The 22,351-nt window shown below is 39.9% G+C and overlaps 1 protein-coding gene across 1 annotated transcript in view; it reads right to left on the bottom strand.

Moving 5' to 3' along the window:
• Nucleotides 1-3,805: 3,805 nt before the first annotated feature.
• The window catches only part of GRK7 (G protein-coupled receptor kinase 7), a 28,217-nt gene continuing 9,671 nt past the window's right edge, over nucleotides 3,806-22,351 (bottom strand). The window contains exons 3-4 of the mRNA XM_050965970.1: nucleotides 10,528-10,799; nucleotides 3,806-4,599 (exon numbers count right to left, since the gene is read on the bottom strand). Coding sequence (XP_050821927.1) covers nucleotides 4,257-4,599; nucleotides 10,528-10,799 — 615 coding nt within the window. The 3' untranslated portion in view covers nucleotides 3,806-4,256. The remainder of the gene's footprint in view (nucleotides 4,600-10,527; nucleotides 10,800-22,351) is intronic.

Genomic DNA, 22,351 nt, shown 5'->3' with positions numbered 1-22,351 from the left:
AAGTTGAACTGCTTCCCCAAAGCCAGATTCTGACTGGTCAGTTGGACCTTTATACTAATACAACATTCCTTATGGTGCACAGCTGGGACTTCATCACCACCAATAACTAATCCCTATAAATATTGATTTCATTATAGGCATCGGGTATAAAAGCAGCCTCTTCCTTTCCTCTCCCCCCTCCCCCAATTGTGGCTGCCTTTTTAAAATGTAAATTGGGGTAAGTTTAGAAGACAATCTTACTTAAAAGGCTGGTTTGGGAGCTCTCACCAGCTCCCAACTCAGCTTGGTGCAGTTAAAGCTGCCCTGGCACTGTCTAGCACCTTTGAGAGTGGCAATCAGGCTGGGAAAGAGAGCATTAGTTCTCTTCTCTGGAAACACATGGAAGAATCCTAGAAGAGAAATCACTGCAGAGTGCCCAAGGCAGTTAGTAGCCCTTCACAGGTAGCGTTTATTGCAATTGGGCTCTTAATTCAGTCTTTTAAATGAGATTAATACTTTAATATAGTTCCTAGTTGCCTGCAAAAGAGGCAGGGAAAAGAGAGGTCACTGAGCTGGCAGGGGAAAAACAGGGAGGGAGAGGTAGTTTCAAATTATACACCTTTCCTTTGCCCCGTGAGCGTATATATCACTTGGAGGGCAGGTCATTCTTCTCTGAGCACTTCAAATCCCACCTTCTATTACAAAAACTTAATTGGGGAACTGGTCAATGTGATTCCTAAATTATGCCCTGATTAGGCAGATGAGGCAGGCGATTAACTTTATCCATGTGAGTAGTGTCATTGGCTTCAACGTACTGTTAATCACATGCATAAGTCTTTGCAATATTGGGGCCTGGCTTTTTGTAATACAAAGCAAAGTTGTTAAAAGTGGTCTTTAAGCCACTATCAAAATGTTGTTGAAAGTACATCAAGGTTAATGGCAAGGGCAGGAGAAGGAAGAAGGGACTCAGATATTTCACTAAGTCATTAAAAAAAAAGTTTAAATAAGTACATTTCACAAAATGTATATATTAAAAATAGTAAAGAAAATGCATTTGCAAGCTTTTTTCTGTTTCTTTTCTTTCTCTTCATAATAGAAACACCTGCTGTCCAAATCCATGCACTAACAGATTTTAGAAATTGAATTGTAAAACTACTGTGCTATGCTCTCAGCAAAATGTCCTGCCAGGATATGCATCAGTAGATTATTGATGCACTCTTTTGAGTGGCTTACTAGGCATGCACTCATAGCCTACTAATGCACAGCCTTTAGGGATTAACTGGCATAATAGATCTTTTTAAAACAACAATCATATAATATTGTGGACCTGTGATGAGAGAAATTTTGTCCTGAACTCTCCCATTTAGGTATTGCAGTAGATTTTGCTATACCAGGTGTTGAAGGGCTGTGTACTGCAAAGTAATTTTCGCTGAAATGTGCTTTTACCATAGGGTCAAATTCTGGTTCTATACATACATCAGTTCCCTCCTAAGGGGAACATGTTTATACTACAAAAGTAGCATTAATGTGAACCCATATTCTGGCTGCTTTCCACCCCCATTCTCAGCCCTTGCTGCGTATTACCCTGCCAGGAGCAAGATTAATCTACACCAGGAGTAATCTGCATGGAATGGGGTTATGAAGCTGAGTCAGAGTGGGCATGTGCCAGAGCATTTACAACCTACTCTGCAGTGCCTCTCAGTCACTCTAGCTAGAGAGGATCTCTGAAGCGCCATTTCTGTGGATCTGTCCACAAGTTTCTGCCACTCATTTCCCCTCTTAACTACATAGGTTTCTGGTGTGCACGTACAATATACTTTGCAATTCTTTGAGATCCTCAGATGAAAGTTGCTAAAGTAGTTTAAAAAGATTATGATTTTAGCCTCACAACACTCCTGTGAGGTAGGCTATTTTACAGAGGTGGAAACTGAGGCAGAGAGAAATAAAAACACTGGAACACAGTGACACAGCCAGGAATAGGACACCTATTCATTCTCTCCTCATCCTGTGTTAGAACCACAAGATCATCATTCATTTCCAAGTCCATCAATTTTTCAATATCTTTTCAAGACCATCCTTGCTGCCATATGAGCAGCCTAAGTCCAAATTTGGCCCATAGCAAAGTTACAATAATTTGATAGGATGGCCACCGTACTCCTTCACCCCTACAGTGAGGTGGTGGTTGTTTACTATTTTGTTTTGATTACCTTTAAGAGATGCCGTAATAGCATTCATGAACAGAATTATCTAACCAATATTGTATAACAACTTTCATATTAACTTGCAGAACAAGAAAGAAGAGAATTGGAGAAGTATTTTTAAAAGACGAAAAAGAAACCACTCCTTTTATATTTAATCATCTCTGTACAAAAGTTAGGAATTTATTTATTTACCTGTAATGTTAGATCATTTTTTTAATATCTGAAACTTATGGTTTGACAGGTACATTATTTGGAATGAGCAAAGCTATTATGTTAATAATTTATTAATGTTATTAAAACCCACATAGTGTACATTAGAGGTGGTTATAGATGCAGTGTATCTTTAGCAATTCCTTTGTGTATCAGATGTAGAGGTCTTATCCTGTAGTTTCTACAGAGGCAAACTTTTGAGTTCAGTAGATTTGTCTCTGTAAGGAACGCAGGACTGGGTTCTAATGGCCCAGTGCTTTAAGGAGCTGAACACCATCAGTTTCCCTTGAAATCAGAAGTTGGGGGGACAAAAGGGCCTAATCCTGCTAGAAGTTACTATGTAGTATAGTTCTTACTAACATATGAACAGTCATAAGGACTTCTCTTGGTAGTAAACATTAAATCTGGTATAGAGTTTTTGCAGAATTGAGTCTCAAATGAATTAATGTCAGGGAGTTCAAAACTAGAAATAAACAGAAATATATAAAGTTTTGTTCAGGAACTGGTGAAACTATACATTTAGACCAAGGGTTGGCAACCTTTCAGAAGTGGTGTGCTGAGTCTTAATTTATTCACTCTAATGTAAGGTTTCGCGTGCCAGTAATACTTTTTAACGTTTTTAGAAGGTCTCTTTCTATAAGTCTATAATATATAATTAAACTATTGTTGTATGTAAAGTAAATAAGGTTTTTAAAATGTTTAAGAAACGTCATTTAAAATTAAATTAAAATGCAGAGCTCTCAGACTGGTGGCCAGGATCCAGGCAATGTGAGTGCCACTGAAAATCAGCTCGCATGCTGCCTTCGGCACACGAGCCATAGGTTGCCGACTCCTGATTTAGACTATAATATCAATTTACATATATCATTTTTCCATATCACTTATAAAAATAGTGCAATGTATTTTATTTTTGTGACTGATTGAATTAACATTGCTATTATATTTAGAAACTTCTCTTTTTAAAGGCCAGTTACAAACTGGTGTGATCTATTTGTAGTTTAATTTAAACTACAGTTTAAACCAAATATAGACATGTATATCAGGAAACCTGATAGAAAGTTGAACTTGGTAACAAAAAATTGAATGTACATTCACAATTAAACATCAATTTCTTCATATAGGCTATATTACAACTACTCAAAAGCATAAGATCACACAATATTAAGTAAATTTCTTTTCTCAATTTCACTAGTTCACCTTCAGTCTGATTAAGTTAAGATAGAGGAGAATTTGACTTATTCTTTCCGTCCTTGTTCCTACTGACTTTTTTACATTAATGAGAACTTGGATGTATTACTACTAAATCATTCAGTGACTAAGATGAACTCAGAAATCTAGATAGCCAAAAGATTCTTAAGTTTGCTCTGATTCATGAAGTCCAAATTCATTGTCCAATTACTCAGAGTATTACTTCATCATTTAAAAGCCTTTATTGAAAACTATAGAACAAAGGGAAACATTTGATTTAAGAAAAGGAGAGAGAGAGAGAGAGATCAAGAAAGGAAATGAGTGTATTATAATGGAAGACTCATTCATTTTCAGAACAAGTGCCTCCTCACCCTGTTATTGTTTTCATATTTCACATACACAGAGTGATGGAGTGCTATCCTTCTATGTTTCCTAAAATAAACCTGATTCTTCATCTTGATAGCTTCCAGCACAATAAACAGATTATCTCTGTTGCGAGAACAAAGTAGTAGAATGTCCATTCAGCTTGTGCTCCTACTTGTCCTGTTGATGTCATATTTTAGGTTGATCGGTTCTCGTTAAACAGCTTAGTTGAGTTTTTGAAACATTGTTAGAATTTGGAAAGTTCTGTGGTGCATTTTCACCCTTTTTGTTAATATTTGTTAAAATCTGTGATATTTACAACAACAAACAAACTCCTGACTTGGCTTCACCTCCGTTTGCACATTCCCCAGTAGCTATTCTGTTAGGATCATTCAGTTCTTCGAACAGTCCTGTTTCAATAATTTCTTCCTGCCATGGTATAGGGACAGCACCTGTCGCAAATTTCTTGAAGAATTGCTTATCTTTGTCATCAAACTCAATCCCCCGGATTTCAGAGAAGTCAGCAATGTCTGCGACATCTTTGGCATAGACAACTGATGGATCTGGCACAAAAGGGGGGTCTATGAGGCCTGCCTCCAGCCTGTGGAAGTTAATTGTTTTGAAGAAAGCATGTTTTCTTGGATCATCGTCACTGCTCCTGCAATAAAACAAGAGATTGTCACTCAAAACTGTGATGTGCTAGCTAGCCCCAGAGAGACCCCCAAAGCTGAGTAGATTTTGGGAAAGTTCAATTGCATAACTTGGGTCTATTTTAATTTTAAATGAGTTTCATTAAAGCATCCCTCTGCATGTTCTTTCAAAAGCCAAGGGTTGTTAGGTGCATAATGGGATCAAGATATTTTGTACTTTTCAGCTAGGAAAGTCAGGTTTTCAGTGGAACTGAAGCTAAGGAGCGGGAAATATTGGGACTATTGTTAACAAGAAAAGCCCAGATAACTTGTTTTATTTTAGGTAGAATAAGAATTCCAGGAAACTGTAGCAGGTGGTTCAATGGGTAATACATTCAGCTGTCAACTCTGGAAACAGTGATTTCAGTGTGAAACTGGTGACAAGTAAAACTGATATTTGTGGTCTCATCTGAAATGAGTATTGGTCCAAAGTGCACGTACACAAAAAATCACACAAAGCCCAATACAAAAGCCCTTATTTTCATGATTATTTCTTATTCACATAAGTAGCCCCACTTAGCTCAATGGGGCTACTCATGTAAGGTCTACTCAAATGAGCAAGAGTTTGCAGGATCAGATCCAGAGACTGGTATGCTAGCAAAAGAATGCAAGCACATTTCCTAGCACCTTCACACCCAATGACTCTCTAGAGCTAAAGTTATCTTAGTCCCTCACTACTATGAACATAATCATTAATAAAACTCACCCAAGAATTAAAATAAAATGAATCAAACATTTTTTAGACTTCAAAATAAATATATCTTGGAAAGAATAACTGCAGTACATGCCATGGGCTGAATTAAGGTTCTCTTCTCTTGAAGGAGAAACAGAAACACATGAACTATTGCAATGTGGGCCCACATTCAGATCCCAAGATGACCCCCAGGACAGGAATAATCTGAGTATCAAGGGTACAATCAAAACATACTATGATCCTTGATCTAGGCCCCGTCCTAGAATGTGCCATTTTTGCAACTTTAGCTGTGGGGAATGTGCAAAGAGTGACCTTTGAGGCCAGGTCTATACTAGGAAATTAGGTTGGTATAACTACGTCGCTCAGGGGTGTGAAAAATCCACACCCATTAGTGACACAGTTAAATTGAGCTAACCCCTGCTGCAGACAGTGTTACGTTTTCCCATCTACATAGTTAGGGAGGTGGATTAACTATAGAGAAGCCCTCCTGTTGGTGTAGATAGCATCTTCTTTGAAGCGCTTCAGCAGTGCAGCTGCACTGGTGCAGGGTTTAACGTGTAGACCTGCCCTGACTTTTGGAGAAGCTATGAACAGGAAGGAAAATTGCATTCTTCTTTTCCTGTATATATGGATGATACAGCTTGGACTGGGTCCTACATGAGGTAAAGGAGTATGAAGAACCAAGCTATCACTACAATGCCGGGGAAACAGATTTCTCTCTATTCCTTGGCCTCAGTAAATAGCAATCTTGTTAATAGGTTGCAGTCTTCTGATCACACTTTTATACAAAGTCATATACTAAATAAAGACAACGCTTTCACACATTCACAGTGCACTATGAGATAGTACTGAAGAACCGAATGTTCTATGGACATGACTCCTTACAACAAGGTTAAAAGAAAGAGATAATGCAAATTTCTGTTAAAGCCAATCATCTTCATTAATGTGCAGAAGTACCATTACTTAGTGACGAGATGCAGCCTTAGGCCTATGTGACCACAGAAAGTCCAGCTCTGCCAAGGGCCTGCACCATGCACATGTAACAGACCCTCCAGCTTGAACAGCATCTTTAATTCCCTTTGCACTGCTTCCCATTCCCTAACTGCTCACTCCTGCCCAGAAAACTGCACTTTAGCTTCACTTCCTGGCACACTAATTCATGTAGGCAGGTCTCCAGAGGCCACATCTTGTAAACAAATGGGATCAGGGAGCATTGCCATAGCCCGAGAAGCTTCAGAGGCAGCCAGATGGGCCTCAAAGGTACACAGAGATGGTGTTACCCATCAAGAAGTGGCAAGGGAGATGTATACTACGGCGATGAGCACAGTAGGAAAACACAGATTAGATCAACAGGGCTTTATGTTATTTTTGCATAGGGTCTTGCAAAACCCAGCCAGGTCAGTTAGTGACACATAAACACTGGTGCAGCTGTGGAGCCTGAAGTCAATTGCTGACTGTATTTATTAGCCTGGAGTGCATTAGAGCTGCAGATCAGATAATCGAAACTTGCAGATTTGTGACCCTAGCAGCTCCGTTAGTCACCCTATGGAGTTACCGGGTGATTTCATACTCAGCATATTCATGCAGACTTTATTTTATTTTGCTTTTCTATAACATGCTATTAAAAGCATCAGAACTTGGTGTAGGTTCCACAGTGGATTACTGCAGTGTTTTCCCCTCCTGATCTAATATATTTTCTTTTGATACCATCAGAAATACATCTTTTTTTTTTTTAAATATGAAGCTACAGGAATGCCATCTAAAGGCACCTACTAATACGGTGCTTCTTCTACCTAGCCATGACCTCTTCCTGTGTGAATCTGATGTTTGCATGACTGTGACAGAAAAAGTGAATGAGCTTGTCAAACTTCTCTCAAGTTAACATTCCTCAATGAACTATTTCATTGTTCCATGGGACAGCGTCGCCAGGTGTTTCTTGGACGGCCCCTTTTCCACTTGCTGACGGGCATGAGTGAGTGAGTGAGTGATGGGACAGCAGGGAGAGGGGTGAGCAAGTTCCAAAGGAGAGAGAGTGGAGAGAAAGGTGTTAATCTCTCCAGAATAAGCCAACACCACTGAGTCTTGAATACAAAATTTAGAACATTTTCAAGAGGTCAGGTATGCAAATTAAAGCTGCCCTTGAGCAGCTTTAACTTATGCAACAGGCACTTATGTAGATAACCCAAGGTCTGATTGACCTTAGCAGAATTACAAGGCTAATCTTTACATAAGGATGAGCTGTTCTTGAACAATATCTCCAGTGTAATAGGCAGTGACAGGTTTTGTTTTTTTTTAACATCATGTACAGAAAGGCTGGACTTCTCCTTGCCCATTTCTCATTAAACTGTGTATTGAAGGGACATTGAAGGGAAGGGAAGAAAAAATGGGACATTATGTTAATAGATTCCATTGTGTCCCTTCCTCAATACTTCAAGGTACCACTACAGATTACAGTTGTAGGCTGTTCCATGCTCATGTATTTTAATAACTTGTCCCCTTTCCTCTTCCCCACGTGTCATAAAACACAGGCTAAGTTGCTCCATCGGTAGTTCTACTTGGGCTAGTAGAAATTTTGGTGGGGAAAAGTGCCCCCAAAGACGTGAAGCGGCACCAAACAGCAAAGAAAGTAGAGGCAGCATATTTTGAAAAATCAAAGTGGCAGAATGAAAAACCTCAACACAAATAACTGTCTTGAGGTGCTTCTCTCACTCACCACTAAGGGCTAATATAACATTAAATAGGCAGATAGATGGTTTTGTGGTGAAAGCACATGACTAGGATTGTGGTTCCATTAGGAGAGCAGTCTATTCCTAGCTCTTCCACAGACTTGCTGTATGACCTTGAACAACTCACTCAGCCTCTCAAAGCCTCAGTTTCCCCAACTTTTAAGTTAGGGTAATAAAGCTTACTTCACAGGGGTGTTGTGAGGCTAAATGTATGAAAAGCACACTGAGATTTCAGATGGAATGCTCTAAGTCAGTGTTTCCCAAACTTGGGACACCGCTTGCATAGGGAAAGCCCCTGGCAGGCCAGGCCGATTTGTTTACCTGCCGCGTTCGCAAGTCTGGCCGATCGCAGCTCCCACTGGCCGTGGTTCGCTGCTCCAGGCCAATGGGGGCTGCGGGAAGTGGCGCAGGCCGAGGGACATACTGGCCGCCGCTTCCTACAGCCCCCATTGGCCTGGAGCAGCGAACCACGGCCAGTGGGAGCCGCGATCGGGCAGACCTGCGGACGTGGTAGGTAAACAAACCGGCCTGGCCTGCCAGTGGCTTTCCCTATGCTAGCGGTGTCCCAAGTTTGGGAAACACTGCTCTAAGCGAAGAGTATTACTATTATTGTGCTAAACCAGGGAATTTCTGTTATCTGTCTTGCAAGATAATTTGTTGCTGAATAGTATCTACAGTTTTCATTCAGTGTTAGAATTGTCAGCTTCCTTATAATGACAAAAAAAGGGGAATCATAGCCTCTGTTCACATTTGAAATCCTCACAGAAATACAGTATGTGGCTGATCAAACCATGACCATATCATATCGGTATGCAAAGATGTGTATTTTGGACATTCTTCTGTCAAAAAGCTGCGTAGCTATTACACTTGCCCTGCTGGGGAGCAGATTCATGTGATAAAATGATACACACATCCCTGCTAAATCCTTGGAAAAATCAAATGGTCTTCACTTGTACATTAGATATAGAACACTGTTATATGATCCTCTAGGACATTCTTTAATGTGTTTTCAAATATCTCTAGGTTCTTTGTAAACTCAGTATGACAAATTAATATTATTAATAAATAAGATTAATTATACATCTTCACATTAAGCCCCTCCATTGCAAATAGGAGTTTTATATTTATTGCAAGCATTATCAGTGTCACAACGTGGCATTCAGATTAACACTGAATACTGCATAGAGAGCAATCTGGACTATTGGCAAATAACAAGTTTTACAAAATAGAACCCACTAATTTATTCTAATTACCATATGTTTTACAAATTTAACTGTACTGGTTACTGAATACTATACTGTATTGCTAAACAAGTGATAGTTAGAGACCATATTTCCTAGCTTCCTAAACACCATGCTGTAATAAAAGTTTTAAGGCAAAATGTGTAATCTTTGCACAGAAAAGTCTCCCAGTAATTTCAGTGGAAGATTTCCCTGTATTTTTGTGTAGTATACACATAAAATGTGAAAGGACTGTCTTAAATGAGTCTGTTCATCTACTTTTTGGTAGGTTCTCAATCACATTATATTGGAAAACTTAACTACTTGAATTGGTAGATAAATTTACAATCATGTTTGATGAAAGTTACTATGTGTTCTAAAAGTAGGTACCACCAATTTCCTTTATATCTTATTACAGTTTACTTAGGTCTTATAGATTGTCTTGAATTTATTCTGTCTTGACAGTAAGGCTATTGAATCTTTCACCATGTATCACTACAAAGGTATTTGAAAAGTTAAATACTATAATGTTTAGCTTTCCAATTACCTTATTATTCAAAGAATCTTTAAGATTGCTGACTCAGGGCCAAATCCAGCAGTCCTTTCAAAGGCAAAACTCTCATTAAGGCCTCAAATGGAATTTTTGTCTAATAAGGACGTAGGTCCAAGTGTACTCTCCCTTACAAATACCCTTGGGATGATGGCAGCAGGCCCAGGAAACTCTGTGGGTTTCCATGAAATTGCCCTGTCAATGGGAGAGGTTAGGATACCTGTTGCAGGAAACTCATGGTTCAGCTTTCCAAGTCTGATACCTGCAGGCTTTTGGGGGGTTATCCCTTAATGCTGCTGCTCTGGAACCCTGACAGCACAGTTCCTACAAGAGTCACACTGACATAGACCAAGTGTTCTGCACGCAAGTAGCATTAACTTAGATGTAGATATACACTAGAATATTCACTGTCTAGAGGGAAGAGAATGCTATGGAGGGGGCTCCTCCCATTCCTGAAAACCCTACAAAACTCCAAAAGAGGAGCTTCTCTGGATTTCTGCGGAGGTAATTGGGATTGACACCACAGAGGCAACATTCCTCCATTTCCATGCTCTCCCAAGATAGATCTGCTAGAGCAAGATCACTTCCATTCATGGAAGTGGAAAGGAAGATTGGAGTCTTTTAGAAACCTTAGGATTTGGCTTCCATTTGTATGAAATAATGATTGCATCATTGATCTAGGCTTAAACATGGGAAATAATCCATACCTGCTTCCTAAACGGTCCTCTGATTTCTTAGCCAAGAACAGCCTGCAAATATCTTTTGTTTCCGCCGTGAAGTTGGCATGCTCAAATTTCACCTCATCTTCCAAGGTTCTTTTTTTCACTTCATCCTTACTGACCTTTTCTTTGAAATCCTTGAATGGAGTTCGACCCGCAACCATCTCATAAATACTACATCCCATAGCAAACCAGTCCACAGGGTAGGAGTAATTCTCTTCCTTCAGGATTTCAGGAGCCATATAACCATTAGTCCCAGCCTATGGCAATCAAACATATATGTTTACTAGACAATGGCAATAATGAAATACATAGGAGTAAGTACATTTTAGTCTCCTACAGTTAATTACATCAAGCCGCAAAATCTGAAGGTATCAGTAGCAAACATGACAGAATTGTGCTTATAGAAACTACAGATGACATTCTATAGATGTGCATCTATGTAATATCCACATAACAGCTTTGGCACATGATTGAATTATTTCTGTTGGATAAATATCTTTCTATATGGAAACCTTTAAAACATGATCTGCAAAGGAAAAATATGGATTTGTCCCATTTTTGCATGATGTATAAAGAAAGCCTGAGAGGTTTTGTTTTTTCAAAAAATATTTCTTTCTGCTTTATTTTTTTCTTTCACATTAGAAATTCAAGCCTTATCTACCTTGTTTTCCTGGAAGACTATGAAGAACTGAGGAACAGAAGGTACAGCACATCCCGAGAAACCAGAGAAGTGAAAACTGATTAACTGTTAACATATACACCTCTACCTCGATCTAACGCTGTCCTCAGGAGCCAAAAAATCTTACTGAGTTATAGGTGAAAGTGCATTATATCGAACTTGTTTTGATCCGCCAGAGTGCGCAGCTGCCCGCCCCCCCCCCGAGCGCTGCTTTACCACGTTATATCCGAATTCATGTTATATCAGGTTGCGTTATATAGGGGTAGAGGTGTATTTGACTTAACTATTTGGGAAAAATCCTTTCCTTAATAAGGATTTACCACCATCCAGAGGTGATGCGTGGAGGAGGGCATGAGGGCGTCACGTGCCCCCCTTCAATTTCTGCCAGGGATTATATTTATATAATATGAAGAATTATATATAATTATATATATATATAAATATAGTTTTTGTGGGGAGTGGGTTCAAAATACACCCCCCCACTACCAACAGTAACACGTTACCTCTGCCATTCCCATCCCTTCAATTTACAGCAGAGAATGCTCTCAACCCACATCTCTGAGTCATCTAAGTAGTTTTCTCGCAAAAACAGGAAAGAAAACATTCAATTTTCCTGATATTTTAAGGTTCAAAAAGCAACAACAAAATAATACCTTCAGGTCTTCTTTAAAATTCATTACCAAACACAAAAGGAAACAGATCCAGTTCCCCCTTCCAGGTCCCTTGTAAGCAATGCAACAGCAAGTGAGCCTTGCTTGAATATTGTGTGGTATTCTGCATTCAGATTGGGGAGAATTAAGTAGTCAGCATTAGCTAGTTGCAGCACATAACTCTGAACTAAGAACACTCCTAGATATAGGACAAACTGACCATGCCCTATGGATATAACTACAATCCTCCTATTGCCAGATCTGCATCACTCAGCCTGTAGGGCAGGCAAAGTAGGATTCCAAATGAGTTCTACTGGATTTCTGGTAAGTTGATTTCCTTGAGATGAGGAAATCACTCTTTATCTACACTGCCAAGGTATTACCATCATTAGTGCGGGTAGAAGCCTTAGTATAGATAAGCCTCCCACAACCAGACCCATTTTTACCCCTGTATTAGTTATACCAGTTACCTAGCAGGTTTAACTAGCAGAATGGTAAAAGTGCCAAAAGTCACTTGAACTTTTTCTATGCCTTTTTGAACTGATGGGAATCTTTCTTCTTTTTCTTTTTAGTACAGACATGGTCTTGGTGCAAAATCCAATTGACAGTTGTTCAAGATTATGGTTGCTATTAGTACCAGAGTTCTATTGTTGGCTGAGGGAGTCACAATGAGCCAAAATAGAGGTGCCTCAGGAAAGAATAACTGAAATCATAGCTCATCTGGGGCACACAAAGGAATTTGTGAGTGGTACAATTAAACACATGCACAGGCAGTTTCAGTTTGAGTGGTGGGAAGACTATTACTCCTTCAGCTTTAGGCACAATGTTCCTCTCTTCATCAGTTTTTCAACCCCCTCTAAACCTCAGCTCCTGCCAATGTATGTATATATATATATCTCCCATAATATGGCTAGGCCAGGCCATTGTTTACAAAAGGTAGGCAGTAGATGAAATACACTTCTTTTTCCTTGCTAGTAACTATTCTTATTTAGAGATACGGGGCCAAATCATTCCCTTTGCAGACAGGCAGCAGGGAGATGAGAGCACAACTATCAGCCAGATGTGGCCAGTAAGCACAGAAAGGAAGAATGGAGCCAAAGTGGCACTGTCTCTCTTGTTGACTCACCAAGCCCACAGAAATTACTCTGTTTTGTAGAGTTATATGGGGTGGATGGAGCTCTCAGTCTGACATTTCCCCTTAGGCAATCTGCACTATTTGTGTTGGATTTTTCCACTGGAATTTGATTCTGCCCCAGGGAGAGTTAAAATCTTATTCATGGCTACTCCTCCATTCAGAAAGTGGGCATTGTGTAACTGTGGACAGAAACCCAGAGTCATGCTATCTGGAGGAAAGATGAGGAAACAGGAAGAAGTACAGAGAGGCTGATTTCTACACAAATGTCCTAATGTGAGGGTAGAACTGGAGTTCTTGTGAATGATGGGCAGCTACATGATCAGAAAGCATAAATAGTGTGGCTATCTGCATGTTTACAGACTCACAAGGGGTAGGAACTATGCATAGCCTCTGAGGTACTTTTTCCTTGTCTTGTTTTTTAGTGGGAGGCAATAAGCATTCTCAGTTTGATTAGGCCAGAGGTGAAGTTGATTTAGTGAGTGATACCCTGAAGAACTGGTGAGCCACTTCATCATCAAATGGAGTCACAGAGAGCAACACAATAATCACAGTGTTACATCCTGGCATTGTGTTTCTGTTAAGACATTGCTGTGTTGGAATTCAGCCTCATCACATGCTGAACAATATCAAGACACACATGACACAGCACTGTCAGAATGTCATTCCTTGATCATCAATATGGGTCACTGTGGCTCCATTAAGCAATACCTTCTCTCTTTCACTCCTCTCTTTTCCTTCCCGAGCACGGCTGCTTGAAGGGGTGGTTGCCAGGAGCCTTTAGCCTATTTGATATGCATAAACGGCATAACTGTGTTAGTCATGCATAGGAGGTGGCTTTGACTGATGTGGCACTCATGCTCCTAGAGCTCAGACAAAGCAAGGGGAGCGCCATTCCTACTCATAGATTCAAAAGAACTGTCAGGGTCAATAGGTGCATCATTGTTTCAGTGAAAATTAGGGATGGATCAGCCAGGTAATGGTTGGGGTCAGATTAAGTGAGAGATCAGGATTTGGATTAAAGGTTGAATCAGGGGTAGAGTCTGAGGTTCTAATGTAATGGAATTGTAATTCTGTGAGCTCTTATGAAAATTCAGCTCAAAGTGAGGGAAGTCTTGCAAGATCTGCTATTCTCATGAGATTTTCAGCATTGTATCCAAAATCTTGAGAGCCGCTTCTCACAAAATTTCAGCAGAATTTGAACCCAAACTGAAAAGAACCCAGGTTCTAGTTCTAGACCTGGCCCAGAATCCAAAATAAAGGAATAAATTAAAATGTCAGAGTTCAAATCCAGCTTCCCACCCCCTGAAATTCAAAGGGATTCAGATTTGACCATTCTCTAGTGGAACATATATGTTACAATAGCAATCCTATTGTTTGATATGTAGACACTGACCCATATGCCTAAGAAACTGGGGGAGGAAGAAACAGAGTAAATCTCACTACAATTTCAATCAGCACAGGAACTGGCAAGCAGAGGGACAAATGGAATTTAGATTTCTGTCTTCTCCTATATAGCTAAATGTCTGTGCAAAAAGTTTGTATTGATAAGAAAGGGCTATAAAACCACAAGCACTCAGCTATGTAAACAACTGAGCAGTAAATAAGGAAAACAGGAAGGGATGTGCTGAAATAAGAAGATGCAGGGTGTTGTCAGGAAACACACTGAACAGAACAATTCAATGCCCTGAACTGGCAGAGCAAATATCTTTCAAGTGAAGATTTAGCTATACTTCTTGGGATAGGATTGAATTGGAGGAAACCAGCAATTTGCACAGCCTTTACTCTTATATGTACAAATCAGTACATGTCAAAAGGTGACAATTAAAAAATGACATAACTAACACAGTAAACCGCTTGCAGCAGCACAAAAGACTGAGGCCAAAATGACTCAGGACTTTTTCCCCCAGCACAGCAAAGGTATATCGAAGCATATTCTCATCTTGATACACTGAGTTTTTAACTGCACAACTCTGTAATTGCAATGAGATTTGGGTGGCTAAAAGATAGTGATTTAAATTGAGAATATATCCGCTGATCTCCAAAGCAGGAGCCAGAGAAAGCCATTTATCTTGCTCCCATCTAGGTCAAAGAAAACAGGAAGGTATCTTACATTGACTTAACAATATAAAAGTGAGAACAGAATGGGAAACAAAGAAATTAAAATGCACTGGAAGAAGGGAATAGAGGTGGCAAGTGCACATTACTGAAGGCGGTTCAATTTTCCAACACTGAGATTTTGATCCTGGTTCACTGTGGAATATTTGACTCAGTTAAACTAATGAGGATATCTCCCAATACAGATATTATTTGTGCTCTTAAGTTTATTACTACTGTTTTTCAGAAGTTAAAAATTCCTCAGAAGTCGTTGTTTCTATAATGACTTGCAGACTTTATTTTTTTCACTTGGTACAAATTGCAAACAGATTTAAAGAGATTTTTATTAAATGGAAAAGTATTTTGTAGCTAAAGATTTATCAATATTAGGACAAATTCTAGTGTGTGACTGGAAACAGGTGTAGTAAATGCAACCTCGAACAGTCACATCACTGTATTGCCAAAATACTGTTAATATGCTCCAGTCTTGTCTGAGACTTGCCCTCTCTTTTGTGCCATAGTATTCTTGCTAAGAGCATATAGGCCATTGTCTAGTCAGGAAGCCCATGTTTGTGGGCACATAAACATGCAGACCAACCTGCATCAGCTAGGCATGTCCCATTAGGCATGTTCATAAAAAAAAATAATAGAGGACCCATAGCATATGGTGTCGCCACAGTTTTTTGGAAGAGGCAAAATCCAGGCAGTCCATGTGCCTCTTTCTCTTCCTGTAGTTCTTCTGGCATGCAGCTAGAGTCCAATGCCAACCATTCTGTGCTTCCATTCATCTCTGTCATGGAAACCTTTTATCTGAATTGTAGAGAGTGAGTAAGATGCTTTATTTTTTCCACTTTGTTCAAATGCTTGCATTAATGTGAATTTTAATGTTATTATTTTAAGTGGAACTTTTAAAGCAATTTCTGTCTTCTTTTTTTTATTCAAAGAGGAACAGCCAGACATATAAAATCAAAGTCAATGACCAAATTCTTCTGTCAGACATATGAATCACATTGATGGAAACTTCATACATAAATACCAGGGTAAAATGTGGTTCTAGAATTGATACCAAAAGGGCAAATCCAGCCACCAGACACACAAGGAATTTCAGTTAAGGGCAATAGGTATTTTAAGAATGGATTGACAACAAGACATAGTTGAATTGATGTAAGGAGCACGCTGAAGAGAGAAAACTCCTTTTTGAAATTGTATTTTGTGTATTTTTAAAAAGGCTCCTTATTTTTTAATGTATTCTCATAACACAAGACTTAACTCTGGGAGTCATCACATGCACTCAAGTCACACTGGAGCCAAGGAGCTTAGCTCATTGTGAGGGCTTTCAGCAGGACTGGGCTTAAAATTTAAACGCTTATATACTGACCATACTGTCTTGAAAAAGGTAAAGTACTAGTAATGCCCTGGGTAAAACACTGTGGCATCTGGGATCCTAGCAAATAGCATAGGGGAAGAAACACAATATAACTCTGCAGTTTCCATCAGTGCAGGAACTGTCAAACAGATGCGAAAAAATGGGATTTCTCTCTCTCTACCTTTCCCCGTAAATCTGTACTAAACAAATTCAGTCAACATCATAAACCAAACAGCAAAGCAAACCAGAACATCTAGCTTTTGTTTGTCATGGCACAAGAACAGTTGAATGGGGGGGAGGGGAAACCAAGTTGAGTTTAGCTCTATCAGCTCTTTCCTGGGGCTCAGTTCTTCTTTCCTCCAAGGGGTGCCACTGACTGCTTTGTTCTCTTTCCCAGCTGTTCTTCTGCTCCTTCAGCAGTGACCTTACCAGACGTTGGAGGAATGTAGCATTAGACCACAGGAAGCTGCTGATAGCTCTAAATTTCAAGATATTTTTTCTGCATATGAGTTCTTGGGCCCCAGAGAGGGGAGGAGAATAGCTGATCTTTCTTTGCCATTCATTTAATAATGGTAATTTGAATGTTTTATTTTTTCCCAGAGCGACTGTGAGGAAGAATGGAGAAAAACTTAAATTGGTGATACAGAACTACAGTTTCCCATCATCCTGTTATCTTGGCAAATATTCACATTACAGCAATAATCCACTTGATTGCTTAAATAAATGGGGTGATTATTTTTAAAGCCAAGATAAAATTAGGTTTCTGTAACAAATGAAAACATTCCTTGTTTGCATCCTATAAAAAGACTTACAGAACCCAGAAGAATTTAGCCGCAGCTGCAATTACTGCTTAGCAAATACAAGGACTTCCTAGTGTTTGTCTACAATGCAGTAGAGAGATATTATTCCCAGAGTGAGGAGACAGATTTGTGCTAGCTCAGCTTAAGCTAGCTTACTAAAAATAGCAGTAGCTGTTTTCAATAGCAGTTCTTATCCAAGCTCTGGCATGGTCTTCCTTTGGAACTTTGAGCAAGTCCTTCACCTTCTCTGCCTCGGCAACTCCATTCATAACATAGGGATAATATTACTTCCTTACTAAAGAGGGGTGTTTTGAGAATTAATTACTTAATGGTTGTTGAATACCATATAAGTATTATTAGTGTAAGAGAAGAATTTCAGTCTACTCTACAGATACTTGAGATCCTCTGGAAATGAAAACAAAAATAGTATTAGAGCTTTTAATAGCACTATGAGTGGGCGACTTACTCAGCAGAAGTCATCAAACAAATATTACAATCTGTGCAGGTGTTTTCCTTCTCTGTTTATTTCTAGCGTAGCCGGAAATATTAGCAGGTGATGATGAGCCAAAACTTCTATGGTGCTCAGCACCCTAAATGCCACTAAACTCTGTGCGATTTAAGGGTGCTTGCATCTTATTGGTACCACTTAGCATCAAGACTCATGTTAGAGATACAATTAGGTTAAAGTCACTCTAAATGAAGAGCCAAATTCAGTCAACACATACATGGGTACAAGCCCAGACTTCACCTGCTCCTGTGGCTGCAGAGCAGGGGTGACCAACCTGAGCCTGAGAAGGAGCCAGAATTTACCAATGTACATTGCCAAAGAGCCACAATAATATGTTAGCAGCCCCCTATTAGCTCCCACCCGCCTGCTCCCAGTGCCTCCCGCCCATTGGCACCCCTGCCGATCAGCGCCTCCTCCTCCCTTCATGCACCTCCTGATCAGCTGTTTCGTGGCATGTAGGAGGCTCTGGGTGGGGGGGAGTGGGAGGAGTGAGGGCACAGCAGGCTCAAGAGAGGGGGTGGGAAGGGGCGGAGTGGGGGCAGGACCTGTGGCAGAGCAAGGGGTTGAGCAGTGAACACCCCCTGGCACATTGGAAAGTTGTTGCCTGTAGCTCCAGCCCCTACACAAGGTGCCTACACAAGGAGCCGCATATTAACTTCTGAAGAGTTGCATGTTGCTCTGGAGCCACAGGTTGGCCACCCCTGCTGTAGAGTCTGTGCCTGGTTTTGCATTTTGACAACATATTGTTAATGTGTGGGAGTGGGGAGGAGGATGACTTTTTTTTCAGTCATTTTTGGCCAGATTTTGATACCCTTAATCACACTGAGTGGAACCTTACTCTGAAAACAAAGGGACTGTTCACAATGTGATCAAGGGTACTTGGATTCTGTGAGTAGCCTACATCGACAGTACCACAGCTTATGGATTGCTCACAAAAATATCATGTAAACCTCATTCAGTCAAAGGCAGCCAAGTCAACATTTCAAAGAAAAATACGACTGGCCAAGTATTTTAGGCCATATAACCCTTTCCCTGCCACATGCATGTTTCTGACAATATGCAGTAAATACACACAAAATGTATGCTGCGCACTCATACTATATTGATCAACAAAACTGTCAGATAGGTTCCTATATTTCACAAATAATTATATGAATTTCAAACCATTATCTAAACGGCTATATGGTACTTGAAGACATCATTCCAATATACTTATGCCTCATGGTTTCCATAACAGCTAATGTGTTTCAAACAATAAAGAGACAAAAATTAATGACAGTATTTATATGGTGTTTTCCATTTTCCAACAGCTTCATAAATGTTCACTAATTAATCCTCATAACAGTCCCATGCTCTAGATAAGGAATATCATCTCTTTTTTTTTTTTTTTTTTTTTTTTTTTACTGTTTAGCAATTATGAGTGATTGTTAGGTTCGGCTGTGCAGGATTGAGCCTTTAATGCCAAACGAAGTCCCGTTGTGTTACTCCAGTCTTGCAAGGGGCACTTAAGGCTGGCCTAAAGGGGCCCAGGGGTTCCCTTGACATTAAAGAAATCTCCTGGTGATCACCTGCTCTCCTCCACGGTGTAGGATGTGGGTCAGAAATTAGAAAGTAGGTGGCTAATGTACTGAACATGCTGGTGATCTTTGGTCAGTAAAAAAGCCCTTCAGCCAGGCCCAGAATGGAGGGAGGCAGAAGGCTGGCAGATTCACCTTTGCTTCCTCCACTCTGCTCAGCATGACGTTGATGCCTCTAAGGATCAAGTCCTGGTAAAGTGCTGTGAGAGTCATGGGTAAAGAGACAAACTATTACACTATTATACTATCACTAACAGATGCTTTATAATAGTGGTTCTCAACCTTTTTTCATTTGCAGAACCCTAACAAATTTTTAATGGATATGTGGACTCTTTTGGAAATCTCAGATTTAGTCTGCAGACCCCCGGGGTCCATGGATCACAGGTTAAAAACTACTGTTCTATGGTAATGACAACCTTTTGTGGACCCCCGGGGGTCTGCAAACAACAGGTTGAGAACTACTGCTTTATACTATCTAGCAGGATCCATTTTTTAAAAAAATAGCAAAATCCCACTAGTGAAAAAGAGTAAACTCAATGTATCAGAGAGCTATGATGAAATCAGTGCTGGTTTGAAAATATTAAATAGTGGTAATATATAAAATAATCACTTTGTTGCTAATTCTGAACAAATGCTGAGCTGTCACTTTAAAAGCACAAAGGAAGAGTAACTTCTGCAGAATCTTAACCAACAGGATTGGTGTGTGCTTATGAACAAAGATCAGCAGTATCAGAACTGGCTAATTTATTTTTCATTTCAGAATTGCGACTCCCTACCCACCAGTTCTAAGCTGTCTTGAAATGAAACCGCAAGTTTCAGGAACATCTAAATAGCTTTTCTCTGGTTTTCCTAAGAAACCTAATCTTACAAAAAACAAACATACAGGAGGGCAAAGGGACATTTTGAATATGATTTTAAGCAAAACATGTTTTTCCTATTCAAATATTATGATGTCCTTCAAATATATAAAACACAGCACAGGAAAATTGTTAAGAAGCCTATATACACATCTTAAGGGGCTTTGCTTTTATGATTACTATAATGTCAATAGAATCCCTTGAAGTGTTTGCATAACTTTATTGCTCACAGTTATTAGTGTAGCATTTAACCTCTCTCTCTCTCTCTGGCTTGCATATGTTGTTGCCTGCAGACTGCATGGTCCCTGCTTGTCTGGACCTGATTCTGCTTTCTTCGCAGAACCATCCCTCCACATGAGCTTGGGCCTTGTCCCATTATCCATTTAGCAAGGAGAGTGGGCTCTGCAATTAGCCCCAACCATCCTGGTCCCCTTTCTTCATTTCCTTTCTCTCTTGTTGCTCTGAGGTGGTCATTCTGCCAAGTAGGTAGGGATCCTTTCTGACTGAAGGCACAAGTACAGAGTGTTGTTTTTTTGGTCACCGTTGCTGCTATTAGGGAAGAAATGCTTCTTAACAGCAGAAAGACCTTGGCCTACAAATCCGCAGAAGGCTATTCCCCGAGCCTAGGACAGGTAACGGTGGGTACTTAAATTGACCAGGGTTCGTCCTGAGCCAAGGACAGGCCAGGGTGGGTGCCTTACACCCCAAGCCCAGGATGGGAAAGGATGAGGTGCCTAAACTAACCAGGTTATGCCTTGAGCCCATTGTAGGGTAAAGGTGGGGTGTCCTAGATTGTGCACACACTGTTACCTGCACTAAAAGCTACATTAATGTTAACTTGTAAAATACCTGACTTACCACAACAACCACACTCAGTATGGCCCAAGCCTGCTCCCACTGAAATCAATGGCAAAATTCCACTGACTTCAATGGAACATGATTTGGCCCCCTAAGATTGGGCATACTGCATATCTTAAGGCACTGACGTTAACACCACAAGCAAAATCCTGCTCACCTTTCTTACACCAATGAATTCAGCATTATTACACATATAAATAAGACCAGCAAGACTGGGCTCCATATGCAACAATATAAGAAGTACATATGTGCAACAGGGCCGAGTTACGAATGCTGTGGAAACCCTAGCCCAGCTCATCCAGTCCAGTAGGAGGAAGATGAGGGAAGGAAAGTTATGTAAAGATTGCTTTGTGAAGATGCTCCCATAGTGTTCCATCAAGAAGATGGAGTTTCCCTCATATGCAAAAGTCTATGCTAGAGTTAATTATAAACAGTTGGGTTTTTTTAATTATTTATTTAATAAGTTTCAACAAGCTTATAAATCTTTGCCATATATAAATATCAGAAACAAAACAATCATTACAACAGTTAGATATTGTTTAAAGAGACATTATACAGGAATATAGTCAGAGATCTTTCAATTTAACAAGGTGTTACTGTATTATTGAGTGAGCATCATTATGTTGTTTCCAATGAAGCATGTTTTTAATGATGACTCTTCTTGTTCACATGTAGAGCAAAATTGTGTTTAACACTGTCTTTGTTAAAATATTAACCTATTATCTAACACAATGCATTTTTCCCAGTACAGATAAAGCCTTGAGATTTGCAGGAGAGCAGCTACACTGGTAGCTAGCGAGTGATAGCTGTAACTGGACCAAATTCACTGTGTAGAAAAGGACTAATATTTAGAGGTGCCTTCATTAAGAGCTTGACTGCTTTATAATTATGAAGGGCTATAGGTGCCACGGTCTTCCTTGACCCCCCAGGCATTACTATCCATCATTCACTCTCTTTCCTCCCACATTTCATAGCATATGAGGGTTCTAGGAGTCAAACACACAGGAAAGGAAGCATAAAAATGGTCATACTGGGTCAAACAAATGGTCCATCTAGTCTAGTATCCTGTCTTCCAACAGTGGCCAATGCCAAGTACTTCAGAAGGAATGAACAGAACAGGCAATCATCAAATGATCCATCCTCTGTCATCCCAGCTTCTGACAATCAGAGGCTAGAGACACCAGAGCATGGGGTTGCATCTCTGACCATCCTGACTAATAGCCATTGATGGACTAGCCTCCATGAACTTATCTAGTTCTTTTTTGAATCCCAGAGAAGAATCTGG

Source organism: Gopherus flavomarginatus, chromosome 8, assembly GCF_025201925.1.
Source record: "Gopherus flavomarginatus isolate rGopFla2 chromosome 8, rGopFla2.mat.asm, whole genome shotgun sequence".
NCBI classification, from domain to species: Eukaryota; Metazoa; Chordata; order Testudines; family Testudinidae; genus Gopherus; species Gopherus flavomarginatus.
Note: the sequence above shows the minus strand (reverse complement) of the source record. Positions and strands in the feature narration are given on the sequence as shown.